The 13,570-nt window shown below is 37.6% G+C and overlaps 1 protein-coding gene across 2 annotated transcripts; it reads left to right on the top strand.

The window, feature by feature from the left end:
* Positions 1 to 1,587: 1,587 nt before the first annotated feature.
* LOC125537217 (uncharacterized) lies at positions 1,588 to 8,391 on the top strand. Of its 2 annotated transcripts, XM_087544264.1 has the most exons (22): positions 1,588 to 1,675; positions 2,124 to 2,211; positions 2,308 to 2,362; positions 2,444 to 2,525; positions 2,611 to 2,688; positions 2,832 to 2,873; positions 3,238 to 3,360; positions 3,465 to 3,509; positions 3,618 to 3,671; positions 3,747 to 3,824; positions 3,911 to 4,117; positions 4,214 to 4,287; positions 4,370 to 4,570; positions 4,656 to 4,739; positions 4,813 to 4,965; positions 5,309 to 5,431; positions 5,546 to 6,371; positions 6,487 to 6,608; positions 6,683 to 6,718; positions 6,838 to 6,921; positions 7,282 to 7,376; positions 7,782 to 8,391. In XM_087544264.1, exons 9-21 carry the CDS (start codon positions 3,660 to 3,662, stop codon positions 7,343 to 7,345), a joined length of 2,064 nt encoding a protein of 687 aa, XP_087400390.1. In that variant the 5' UTR covers positions 1,588 to 1,675; positions 2,124 to 2,211; positions 2,308 to 2,362; positions 2,444 to 2,525; positions 2,611 to 2,688; positions 2,832 to 2,873; positions 3,238 to 3,360; positions 3,465 to 3,509; positions 3,618 to 3,659; the 3' UTR covers positions 7,346 to 7,376; positions 7,782 to 8,391. The 2 variants fall into 2 exon arrangements, with proteins under 2 accessions (XP_087400390.1, XP_087400391.1); XM_087544265.1 differs by lacking the exons at positions 1,588 to 1,675; positions 2,124 to 2,211; positions 2,308 to 2,362; ... (3 more) ...; positions 3,238 to 3,360; positions 3,465 to 3,509 and having other exon boundaries at positions 3,747 to 3,820.
* The last annotated feature ends 5,179 nt before the right edge of the window (positions 8,392 to 13,570 follow it).

The following is a 13,570-nucleotide window of genomic DNA, read 5'->3' as shown; positions in this document are numbered from 1 at the left end:
AAATATTAAGTGTGAACTGATTTTGTTTTTGCTATGTGACCAAGAGTATTTGTTGCTACTTCTATGCTTGCTTCATAACAAAATTTTATTGCTTTATTTCATTTAATTTGTTGATTGCTGATATTGGAGCATGATGATTAATTGTACTGATTATGTGATTACCTTCTCTCGCTCACGTTTTTACTAGAACCTTGTGATTTATTTAATTTACGTTGATGTCTAGGAAGAAGAACTGGTTAGAGCCGTAGGGACAAATACATTTGACACCCTTTTGGCTGGTCTTGCTGCACATAAAGCTAAGACAGATGTGCAGAGTCATTCTCCCGGTTCTTCACAGGTGGATGAGAGTGCATCATCGCATTTGGAGGCAGTCGATTGTGAGCATTTTTAGTCTGGTTATTCGTATTATGGATTTGTAAATCGTTTTAGCTAATGATGTTCACTGCAGTGTTTCTAAACAATTGCATTGCAGGGGAATTGATTGATGACTTCCTTAGCAAGAACCACACTCAGTTAACAGCATATGGGTATGGATTGATGCTTTGTTTATGTTAATATGTCTCTATTCATGTTACTGATTAATATGTGGCTGTTGTTTTGAGATGACAGTATTCAGTCTATAAAACAACAGATGATAGATAAGAATGAAACCGTATGTGCTTTGTTCTGGAAGAATCACTTTCACGTGATGTTGCAGGTGGTTTCTTTTTTATTATGTTACTTTCTGGATATGTACTTTAATAAATTTGTATGTTTTATAACTTCCTGCTTTCTTATGCAGCTACATGGAACTTTACTTCTGTTACAAAATACTTCAGATCAGGTTGAAAATCCTATTGCATGGCAGCATATCAATGATGTATGTTATGCTATTTATTTCGACTTTGTTTTCTTTCCCAAGTTACAGTTCTTACTGTTTGAATGCCCTTACTGAAAACCTGTTTAACAATCATATATTTCCTCATTTTTAAGTCATCAATGTCATTTGATGCTTGCATGGGCAAATTAAATTGACTACTGAATTCACTTTTTCACAAAGGTTTTGGACAGCTCATGGACACAAGGGAATGACTATGTTGCAAAATCTGTGTATTTTAGAGGTTGCCGGACATTCATTATTTATCCTAATATGAATGGCTCATCCGCACTGGTAGCACTATGTAAGTGTGTCTCAATTGTGATTCAAATTTAGCTCCTGTTGAAGGGCTACTTTTAGTCAATCTTGTGTTCTGCAGGCAATGCCATCCTTCTAAGAGGTGATGTGGACCTGAGTAAAATACTTGATTGTAACTTGAGTCTAAATCTTGCCCAACTTCATCAAGTTGTTTTCGGGGCCAAAAAGGTTTAATCGAATCATTTCTACTTCTGTACATTGTCTTGAGTATATGATGTTAATTTGTTAATGAGCTGTTTTAATTTACAGACTGTGTCCTATACCATGACGCCAGAACAATGGCTTGTAGCAGTAGGATGCCTTCATCAACATGTCGATGTTAAAATCAACTTCTAAAAGTTAGTTTGCTTATCTGTAGTTTCTTACTTCACGCGGTTCATATTCTGATAACCTCTTGTGTGGTAATATTGCAGCATCTACAACATAAAAATCACGAAAGACCTTCAGATTTTTGAGGGCCTTGGCTTTCGTTTATGTCATGGTTTCATCGCTGACCCGGAGGTATGCACTTAATACATATGGAATGAGTCGTTGTTCTAGCTACTGTTCCTTGACCTTTTCTAGTCTTCGGAATTAGATTCAACCTTCTTTCTATGATTTTACATCGTTGTTGCTGTATGATATTTCTCATTTCGCCTTTTTTGACACATGTCCTTAGGTGGGTATTTGTTTAAGCACTCTGTGAGTAAACCTTGCTTAGGAGTTCGGCCAATTTCGCCTTTTTTGACACGTCACTTTCTATATATCTCTATACATTACAAGCTGTTGTAGCTTTGCACACTAAACCTTCTAGCCACATAATTGTGTACATGAGGAAGAAAGAACTTTCAACATGCTCTACTTCTGAAGCCAGATCAATGATTTGTATACTCAGTACCACTTTAGACATTTGTTACTAACAAATACTTTTAGCCTATGATTTACTATTTATGTTTGTTTAAATGTTTAGGATCTCAATCTTTGCAATGCAATTGGAGAAAGGTATTATGATTGTACAACTGAGAGCCCAACTTCTCATTTGAAGGCTGACGATCATGGTGAGAACCTTGTTTCTTCATTATTCAAAATTCTTTGTATATGTGTTGATTCCTTAGATTGTGACAAGGGTAATTCATTTTATTGTTCATTTGCAGGAAAGTTACTTGATAAGTTCCTAAAAGATCATGATACTGAACTAACACCATATGGGTACAACATATCTACACTATGTTTACACATGTTTTTCTCTCCACAGTAAACTTAATTTGTTCTTTTTTTTCAACCTGTCAGTTTGCGAAATTTACAAGAGGAATTGTCGGAAACAGATATCTGTGTTATATTCTGGAACAAACAGTTTCATACAGCTATCAAGGTTTCATACTTTGTTAGGTTATTGTCTCAGATTTTACTTAATAACCTTCCTGATATTTTATGTCCTCTATCCTTCTTTCGTGCAGTGCAATAACCGCATCTTTGTTTTGAATCCAAGTTTGAGGTCATTTGATGAACAGAAAATATGGAGAAGTTTAGACACTGTAATTTCATCGTCATATCTCTTATATCACTACCACTGTTCATATTGATTAGGTGTACTAATTTTTGTGACTAGTGAACTACTTGTCACTTGATTGTTTTTCTTTGAGCATCTGATTATACTTCTCACTCGTTCATTTTTTAGGTGGATGGTGCTGGAGCAACTTTGGCCAGTCTTCCTGACCCTGTAAGTGCATCATAAATGAGATATAATGCTAACTGATAATAATTATCTGGAAGAAGCTAATACAAATCTTAGTAGGTTCGAGTGCTCATATTGACTTTCTACACAATACGTTTTCACTATATTGTGTAAGAACAAACTACTACTATTGATTAGGTGTAGTAATAGTAGTGAGTAGTTGAGTATGTTCTATTACTAGTAGTACTTGTCAATGGATTTTTTGTTGGCTCAGCTACACACTATTATATTGTGTTAGAACACAAATGCTACCAACCAGCAGGCCTGTATCTAGAAATTTAGTGGATTAACTCTTTGTTTGTTTGAGTGCTCGTAAAGATTTTCACTATTTTCTTGATTAATCCTGCAGATCTCTGGAAAATCAGGCGAATTTATATGCATCAATTCAGATTGTTTATTGGCATTTACGTCATCATTTAATCTTCAACGGCATAATTATGTTAATCATACAAGTTCTAGCAGCACAGAATTGGTCTGTCTTTTTTCCTTTTCTTTCCCATCTAGTTATTGTTTTTATATATTTATTCGTGTGTCAAACTGCGCACAATTAACCCCCGTTTTGCCAATGTTCTGCAGGACATTTTGCAACACAGAAGTGAATATAGTAATTTTTGGGATAGTGTAAGTTATTCTGAACAAATTTTTTATGCTTGTTTTCATAGTTTGCTCACACATTGTAAATTAGTTTTAGATATAATAACTCTTTTATTCCTTTTTTATGCTGTTCAGCTCTCATCTAAAGAGTCTGCCGAGATATTGTCTCTAGAGGATATGCAATTTAAGGTATTTTACTCAACATGATCATTACTTACACGCCATTTTGTAAGAAAATTATCTGAAATTGAAATATATTTTCAGAATCTTGAGGGAAAACTCATTGTGCGAATACTAGAACAGCGATCTTCTCAAAAGGACGGAGTTGCTATGATGTTGTTCGTATGTTATTTTGCATAACCTCTATACCATGTTCTGTAAGTATGAAATCAGTAAAGAGTTTTTATTCCTTTTTTGTGTTCTTATAGGACATTAGGCGTCGTTCCATGGAAGGAGAAAAGATAACGTCAGAAGTTCTGTTTGCTGTTCTCGATGGCGCCAGCGAGAAAACTTTGTTACGCTCTGATATTCGTAATTGCAAAGAGGGAGGAATATGGGACGTCAGTCCGAGTGACATCATAACTGACATGAAGTCATTGCTTGCGTGTTACAGCTACTTGCTTGAGAAGGCATTGGTAAGTTTGTACTATATTATGCAAGAGATGATGTATTTTCACAATATGGTTTCAACATTGGACATACACAAGCTTACATTATATAAATAATAACAGATGAACAAATGGTTACAATACAAGGCTGCACTAGCATATAAAGTTGGGGAAGATCTTATTGCCGCGGAGAAAAGGTATCACTAACACCATTAATGCATTACTGAGATAAAAATTACTGTTTATTATCATTATGTAACTTAGAAGTAAAATATCCAGTAGGGGAAAGAAGGTCAACGACCAAAACAGTCAGGGAGAGCTGGGTATTTCTGCTCATTCTACCGAAGATCATAGTTCTAATTCTACTGACCAACATGATAGCCCACCTTTAGAAGGCACCAAAGGTCATAGTTCTAATTCTACTGGCCAACATGATGATCCACCTTTAGAAGGCACTGGAGACGGTACAAAAGATGACAGGTATTATCGATTAATATCATTGAGTCTGTTATTGCTATTAAGTTATTATGATGTCAATTTCTAACTTTGGAGCGGAAACTTCTAGGGTTCAAAGTAGCCAATCCTTAAAACATACTGAAGACGACAGCATTGGCAATCTGTATGATTTGATTCTTGAATTCCTTAGGAGGTACTGCTTATTCATTTTCCTTCTGACTCGTCTGCTGTTCGAACAAGTGTTTATGTTTCATATGTTTACGCAGCTTTAGGAACAACGACCCCAAAAAGTTCTACAGAGGCGAAATTGAAACGATTAAGTATATGGGCAATTTGGATATACACATTCATTTTCCGCACATGAAAGAGTATTCTGTAGAACTTGCTGCATATATTATTGATCATCATGACAGTGACGGGTATGTTTGAAAGTTACATAGATCCATCCTAATGTTATATGTTTTGCGTACTTGTTGTTGATACATGTCTTGTCATATTTAACATTTGTATCTCATACTAGTTATATCTTGCTGAACAATCTACTATCATCCTTATCTAGTAGTTTCAAGTTTGTTTGGCCTGGTCTCTGCATCAATTATAAGTTATTTTCTCCACTAAACCTGCCTAAACTGCTTAGTAAATGTCAATTGTTTGTAGATTAATACACACCTACCTTAAATTACCTCATTTTACTATCTTTGGACGAGCACCTCATCAGTTACTGATTGTCTCTGTTCTAACCTTATTTATATCTTATTTTAGGGTTAAAGCTGATATATCACGTGCTGCTGCTCAATACCTTGTTGAACATAACATTGGAAAACCTGAGGAAGAGATACGTGAGGGTATAAAAGTGATAATGGTGGATCTGCCCTCACCAACCAGGTCAGTTTTTAATAATGCCCCAAATAAGAAAACATTATTTGTTTGATATTAAAATTTTCTTACAACCAAGTAACCAACAAAAATTGACAATCGTCTTTCTTTTCTCAAATGCAGTAACATGTCCTTTAAGAAATATGCTAGGCTAAACAAGTTGATAAGGCCTTTTAAACTTCCGAAGAAGTTTCGTCGACTTTTTTCACTTACATGGAAAGGAAGATTGTACTTGATGACATATGCTGGAAGAAGAGCTGCTCGTGGCCTAATGAACTGCATCATTAAGAAGCACAAGGAAAAACTTTGTTGGAGAGGTGAATGGAAATTGTCTGACATGCGCATCGAAGATGGATTGTTTGTTATTGACACAGAAGCATTGTATGTTGCGGATGTCGAGGGTATGGCTTGGGATTATAAGAAGTACATTGAGCTTCTGAATCCTTTCTATGTCACAGTTGAACAATCCTCCTCCTCTGGGTCAAAGAAAAAACAATCCTCTTCCTCTGGGTCAAAGAAAAAACAATCCTCCTCCTCCTCGTCAAAAGAAAAACAATCCTCCAATAGTCCACCATATTGGGAAATTCTTCAAACTGACACCATGGCGATGCCAGATCCGTTCAAGGACCCAAAGGCATTTGACAGATTTCAGAAGTACATGTCTGCACACTTTGCATTCATGCCACCAGTTAGTATATTTCAGTTTCTTTGTCTGCTATTTAGCATTTGTGATGGACTGCGGCCAAACAGCGATCAACAATATGGACCGTTGAACGTTAAGCCGAAGGGTGTTGAAAATTGGACACCCAAGGCTATAGGAGTATTTCTGTTTAATGACGTCTTGTTCTATTCGAAGAATGGTGTCATTGTCAATGCGTATAGTAATATGTACTGGTATATGCTAAAGTTTGTTAGACATTTCCCTTCACATATTCTAAGTCTGACAAAGGTATTTCTCAAGGCCTTAACATATATTCTGTTTTAGCTAGTTTTGTTCAATTGGTGTATAGAAATGATTTGTGATATTGTCTGCATGTTCTGAATTTTGTTTTGTTCTTGTGAAGAACACTGAAGGCCAAGACGTCCAAGATATGATCTTAATACATTTAATGCTAGCCTGTCGTCTTGATCGTAATTTGGCATCACTAATTCGACACATTGTTAATCAAACAAACATGGATGGACTGTAAGTATTTGTGTTTCTTGTTTTATCTTATAGCATATTGTTCTTCTTAGTTAATGTATTATATGTCATTGTAGATTTTTACGTGCATGGCAAGCGCTCTTAGCTTCAGAGTGAGTTTCCTAAATATTATATTGCATATTTTAATTACGCTTTTTGCTCTACATGTAATGATGGGATCATTTTAATTTTTATTTCTTGTATCATGTACGAAAAATATATAAATGTGAAGTGATAAAATCGAGGAGGATTTCTTAGAAGATCAAGTATCTGAATCTGAGGATGAAGAAAGTGACACTGATGTTGAAGAGACAAGGTAACAGTCTGGAAAACAAGAACTGTGATTAGATGATTTAATATATTTTGTTCATCTTGCTATGATACTCCCTCCGGCCGGAAATACTTGTCATCAAAATGGATGAAAATGGATGTATCTAGAACTAAAATACATCTAGATACACCCATTTCAATGACAAGTATTTCCGGACGGAGGGAGTACTACATAGATAATAAGCATCTGGTGCAAAAGTTCTGGGTTTTAATTTGTATTTAACATATATATAATCAGATATGTACTGTGATATGTGATATTGAAATCCTTAGAATAATTATTGTGGAAGTATTCATGATTGTGACTTTAAAGCTCCAAGCATGAACAATATATATAATTGTACAGGGATGAAATCGAGGATGAAGATATTGCAGATCTTGAACTGTTCAAATCTGAGGATGAAGAGTGACAAGGAATGCTATACTGGGAAGAGACAGAAGGTAATATATAAATGCACCCTAAACGCCTCAGCCCTGATCGTGTCGAGTAGGCTAATGCTACAGGGCTGTGCTCTGTTGATGATTATGTCTTGAGCTATGAGCATAATCAGTGACTGGGTTCCTCCTCTCGCGGGGTTGGCGGTGGCATGGACTGTCTGCTGCCACCAATCCACAAAAGTCTGCCCAGCAGATTGGGGGGGGTCTTGGAAATGTGGTGATTATGGCTCTCGAATGTACATTCGTTTGTTTTGCCAAATGTGTCTTTTCAGTTCTGAAACTCCCACCATGCAACTTTGGTTTTCAGTCGATGTCGCAACTTTAATTAACTAACTTCTACCATTCCTTTTCCCATATAATGCCTCTACTATGACTACTTACAATATTTTGCCTGTTTGATTTTCACAGGCTTGAAACCATCTCGAGATGCATGCTCTGCAGGCAACACTTCAGCTCTGCGGGCAAGGGCTGTGGAAATTCACCACGATTTGTAGATGCATGCCCTGCTGAACCTTGTTTTTGTTCAGCTTGATGATCATGCTTATGGATAAGACCGAACTAGCCCATGTAGCTATGCATGAGTTCATCCCTCTGTTTTCTCCTAGGGCGTTAGATAGAAGCAGCATTTGAGGGTTTTCTATGGGAGTCGGCTGTTTTTTTTTTAGTCTTGGGCGAATTTGTTTGCCCCCTCTTCTCTGGGTTCTCCGGTGGCCGCACAAGCACAAGAGTGCTCCTGTAAGCAACTACTTTTACCGAGAGCCCCGACTCATGGATCTACCATACCACATCAGTTGTCCGTACAGCAGGAGCGGGATGGGCGTTGTACATCCTTAGGATGTGGTTTGCGGAGCACGTCCGTGGCACACGAATGAAGTGGGTCGTGTGGCCCTTATAACAAAAGAACTTGGAGCACTGCTTGCTAATAGTAGATGTTTGGAAGTCAGTTTTTTTTAGAAATGTTCTGCTGTAATTCATTCTTCAAGTGCCTCTATATAGTATTAAACCGTAAGTGGTGGTACATCGAGCATCTCGCGTCCCGCACGGGCGCTTAAAAAGTCGGAAGAAAACCATGGACGACTGTCCGCGTCCCGCACGAAGAAAATCACTCACCCATAACCCCCAAGGTCAAGCAGCACATCAAGGCCTTGTACAATCCTTTCTATAGGAGAGATGCCTAATTAAGTGTATGTCTTATACACATAAGCACCGGTTCTAAATGAAAGTCTGGTTTATTTCTTCAAGCATCTTGCATTGTACAAGGCCTAAACTCATGAATAGTTTCAGAAAACTAGAAATCTGGTTTTATTTATACATAAATAATAATTCATGTAAAATGAGATGAATTCATTTGAAAATATTCCTCAAATCCAAAAAATGTTTGGAAACTTCAGAAAATGTTTCCAATTTTCAATTTTTTTCATGAATTAGAAACTATTCATGTGTTTGAAAATTTGACCGAAATCCAAAAAAAGGTATGGGAATTTTATTTGTTCACAAATTTAAAAATGTTGGGAATTTCAAATAATGTTCTAGCTTTCCAAATTTGTTCATGAATTCAAAAATGATTATGTTTTCAAATTTTGTTTGCAAATTCGAAAAATATTCGTGGGATTTAGAAAAATGTAAGTTTTGAAATAATGTTTCATAATTTCGAGAATTGTTCTTATTTTTCAATTTTTTTCCTGTTTCTCAAAAAAGGTTTGTGTTTTCTACAAAATTGTTCATAATTTTGAAAAATGTTCTCGTTTGCAATCTTTTTTTTCAATACAAAAAGGTGTTCATATTTTCAAAATTTGTTCGAAAATTCAAAAAATTGTTCACATCTTCAAATTTTGTTTATGAGTTTGAAAAAGCGTTATTTTTTTCAAAACCTATTCAAAATTTCAAACCTTGTTCACAGAATCAATAAAATTCCCATTTTGCCAAAAAATTGAGTTTTTTAAATATGCTTCACAGATTTGAAAATGTTCACGTTTCTAAAAAGTTTCCTTTTTCAAACATATCCATGTCCGAAATTTAAGAAGTTTCGGATTTGCCGTTGTCTTCAATTGTAGAGAACTCGCGCTAGTAAATTGTGAAGGTCCGTAATTAGCTTGGTTGGCTAGCAACGCTGACACAGGTTCATGAGATCGAAAGATCGAACCACAGTGAGTGCATTCTTTTTGCGTATTTTAGACCTACAGTTAGGCAGCCTCTATTGGGTCGGCCCAGTCGCGGTCGTCCTATGCGTCACTCACTGTTTGACGCAAAATGCGTCAGATTGGAGGTCCCGCAGGCATCCGTTGATGTGTATTTTTTAGACCTACAGTTTGACAACCTCTATTGGGCCGGCCCAGTCACGGTCGCCTTGTGTGTCGGGTCACTGTTGGATGCAAAACGCGTCAAATAGGAGGCCCCGCAGGCACCCGTTAATGTGTGTTCTGCAAATGGACGCCTGCAGCGCCCTGCACTGGGCTTGCCCATATGGTGTTTTCTTTTTCTGTATTTGACACAAAACGCGTCAATTAGGAGGCCCCGCAGGCACCCTTTAATGTGTATTTTGCAAACAGTGAGTGCATTCTTTTTGCGTATTTTAGACCTACAGTTAGGCAGCCTCTATTGGGTCGGCCCAGTCGCGGTCGTCCTATGCGTCACTCACTGTTTGACGCAAAATGCGTCAGATTGGAGGTCCCGCAGGCATCCGTTGATGTGTATTTTTTAGACCTACAGTTTGACAACCTCTATTGGGCCGGCCCAGTCACGGTCGCCTTGTGTGTCGGGTCACTGTTGGATGCAAAACGCGTCAAATAGGAGGCCCCGCAGGCACCCGTTAATGTGTGTTCTGCAAATGGACGCCTGCAGCGCCCTGCACTGGGCTTGCCCATATGGTGTTTTCTTTTTCTGTATTTGACACAAAACGCGTCAATTAGGAGGCCCCGCAGGCACCCTTTAATGTGTATTTTGCAAACGGGCGCCTGCAGTGCCCTGCGCTGGGCTGGCTCATATGGCGTTTTCTTTTCCTATATTAATAGACAAAAAAACTTGTCCTGGTTGAGAGTCAAACCTACGGCCCCTCTCATCCATGTACTAGGTGTAACCAGCGCACCACACAGCTCGATGTGGTAACCATCAAGTCCTTCCTTCCTTTATTCCTTCTTTCTCTTTTTTCTATTTTACTTTTTACTTTTTACTTTTTACTTTTTTGTTTTTGTGTTTTCTGTTTTTTCTCTTCCTGGTTTGATGAATTGTTTCCAAATACGTGAACTTTTCCTTGAATTGGATGAACATTTTTAAAAATTTGATGATTGTTTTGGAAATTCGATGATTTTTTTTTCCAAAATTATGCACATTTTTGGAAATCCACTTTCAAGATAGATGAACATTTTTCTTCAAATGGAACGAGCTATTTTCAAAACCAATTTTTTTCAGAAACGATGAACTTTTTTGCAAAATTTGTAATTTTTTTTCAAAAGTGGTGAACTTTTTTTCAAAATTGATGATATTTTTTCTAAAACGATGGACTTCTTTTCAAAATTCGAAGAATTTTTTCCGAAATTGATGAACTTTTTTCCATTTATTTTATTTTTTTCAAAATTGATGAACTTTAAAAAAATGATGAGCATTTTTTTAAAAAATTTGTGTTTTTTTTAATTCGTGAACTTCTCTCAAATTGACGAACTTTTTGCACTTTGTACGAATCTTTTCAAATTTATGAACTTTCTTCATGTTCACTTTTTTTATTTGTTTAATTCTGTTTTTATTTATATCATAAAATAATATTCATACCAAATTTGGTATATATTACTCCCACATGGTAATGTTGTATTAAGAGAAGGGTCAAATAGAGTATTTTCCTCATAGTATGAATGGAACACCTTTTTCTCCTGGACCGGCCCGCTATGCCTGCGTTGCAAGCGCCAGTCGCAATAAGTGCCACCAAAAGCGCCGAACAAATTTTGAAAAAAATGTTCATCATTATTAAAAAAAGTTCACAAATTTTGAAAAAATGTTCATCATTTTAAAAAAAGTTCATTTAAAAAAATGATAAACACAGATCAAAAGTTCACAAAAAAGTTGTAGACGAGACGGCCCCGGCCGGCCTCGCCACAGATCAAATCCCGTGGGCAGAGCTGCAGCCAGCCATGCGGCCACCAACGTAGCACCTGCTAGATAATTGTAGGATAGAGCTGTATGCATAAAATCGGTCACACGGGTAGGTTTTGAATAGTGTTGGACTAGTTAAAATGATTGAAGATAGGATGGGCTAAATATAGTATTTTGGTGGGATGAATACCATGTTCGGAAATAAACAAGCATTATTAATTCCTAAATTCTAGATCATGCGGCTGCACGATTTTGTCGTGGCTGGTGCACACGCACGACAGAAATTACATGCTCTTGTCTTCCGCCTCTCTCTCCCGCATGTGACCCGTAATACACAACCCATAGAAAAAAATTAACGCATATGAAAAGCACCTGGTCCATCTTGTCTCAGTGCGTCCGCCCATCATGGGATTTTCCAGCAAGATCACATGTAAATTGCATTTAATTTACATTTTCAAAATTTTAAAAAGCTACAACTTTTGGACCGATTATCGAAATTAAGATTTATTTTCACGGTTATGTTCCCCGCTCTCTACAAAACTAGATCTTATATGAGTATATTTTGACTAACTTTTTTGTGAGCAACTTTGGGTGAAACGAAAACAACTTTAATGTTATAGGGATGCAACTTACTGTTTGTCTGTGTAGGATGACTGTCTATCATAAAAAATTCTTTCAAAGTTAGCTACCATGAATACCAAAGTTAACTAGCGGAAATTGGCAGGAGCGGACGAGCTCGCCTGGTCCCAGAATCGCTAGGCGCTTGTTCTCAGCGGGATATGGGCTGCGTCAGGTATTGTCCATGTATAGTTTGTTTGAAAATCCAATATTTTGGGCCGTATAGGAGTCAGCCGGGGGCCCACATGAATAGCGGACGGCCGTTTCCCAGAGGCGGCATGCATGTCCTGGACCAATCTGTTCCAATGGAACGCATTGCACGCAAGCCGGTCGCCGACGTGTGCATGCCGGCAGCTGTGGATGAGGCACACACGTGACCACTCCTTTTAAAAAAAAACTGACTACTCATTTAGCCAGCCCTATCACGCAATATTTCGGCAAAACTTTTTACTACAAGTAAAGGTTGTGCAAAAGATGGTAGTATAAAGTACCCTAAAAAAGATGGTAGTATAAAGTTTGTAAATATATACTCATGCCTAGAGTATGTATTTAAATTTGTGATGTCAATTTTCACAAAATTGAATTTTTGGAACGGCCACTTCTAGTTTCTAGTAAGCCGTGGACAGAACGCTGGTGAGCGGTTCTACACACCTGAATCATCGAGGGGGCTCTGTTTTTAACTTTCTGCATGGTTCAATAAAACATTATTGTCATTTTTCGCAATTGTTTATTATTATCATGCAATGAACATCACTTAATATGTACTCCTTCTGTAAACTAATGTAAGAGTGTTTAGATTATTAAAGTAGTGATCTAAACGCTCTTATATTAGTTTACGGAGGGAGTACTCCTGATACAGAGATTTACACGCAACACTTAACCTCACCCTTCTGCATTTCATGGATTTTTTTCGGATAGCATGCAAATATACAAAAAACAAGTCCTAAGTCGGATCCAATAATAGCACAGTTCATCCACCAAATGCAAAGCAACACCAGGGTTGATGCAGCTGTCACACAGGCAGCTACATTTTTGGTACACAACTATACGCAGATTACATGCTTATGATGTGCTGTTACGACTACTCAACCCTCACCCTGCAGGGGGGAAAATGAACTTGATATACGCTTGCTTGTACCGCACTCACCAGAGCTGCTGCTTGCACACCATTACATTTCTTGCCCCGTGATCATCATATGGAGGCTTATCTCTGCTACTGCATGGCATGAGGCGGACGCAGATGACGCCATGGGTTGAATAAAAGCAGATTCACTTTGAGGTTTCTTGACATACTAGGCACTGGAGATTCACAACTAAAACAAACACACTGTCAAGAACCGCAATTGAGACCGAAGGGCACCCACCGTTTGAAGTAGGCCACACATCGAAGGACTAGCTGGTGAAGTTCTCCCCCACGTACACCACATGGCAGTTCTACAGTATACGACTCTACACCCATCTAGCAACTTGCTGGAACGACTCAAGATATGCAAGGA

Source organism: Triticum urartu, chromosome 2A (genome assembly GCF_056163025.1).
Source record: "Triticum urartu cultivar PI428250 chromosome 2A, HENAU_Tu73, whole genome shotgun sequence".
In the NCBI taxonomy this organism is placed as follows: Eukaryota; Viridiplantae; Streptophyta; class Magnoliopsida; order Poales; family Poaceae; genus Triticum; species Triticum urartu.
This window is presented reverse-complemented; position numbering and strand designations above follow the sequence as displayed.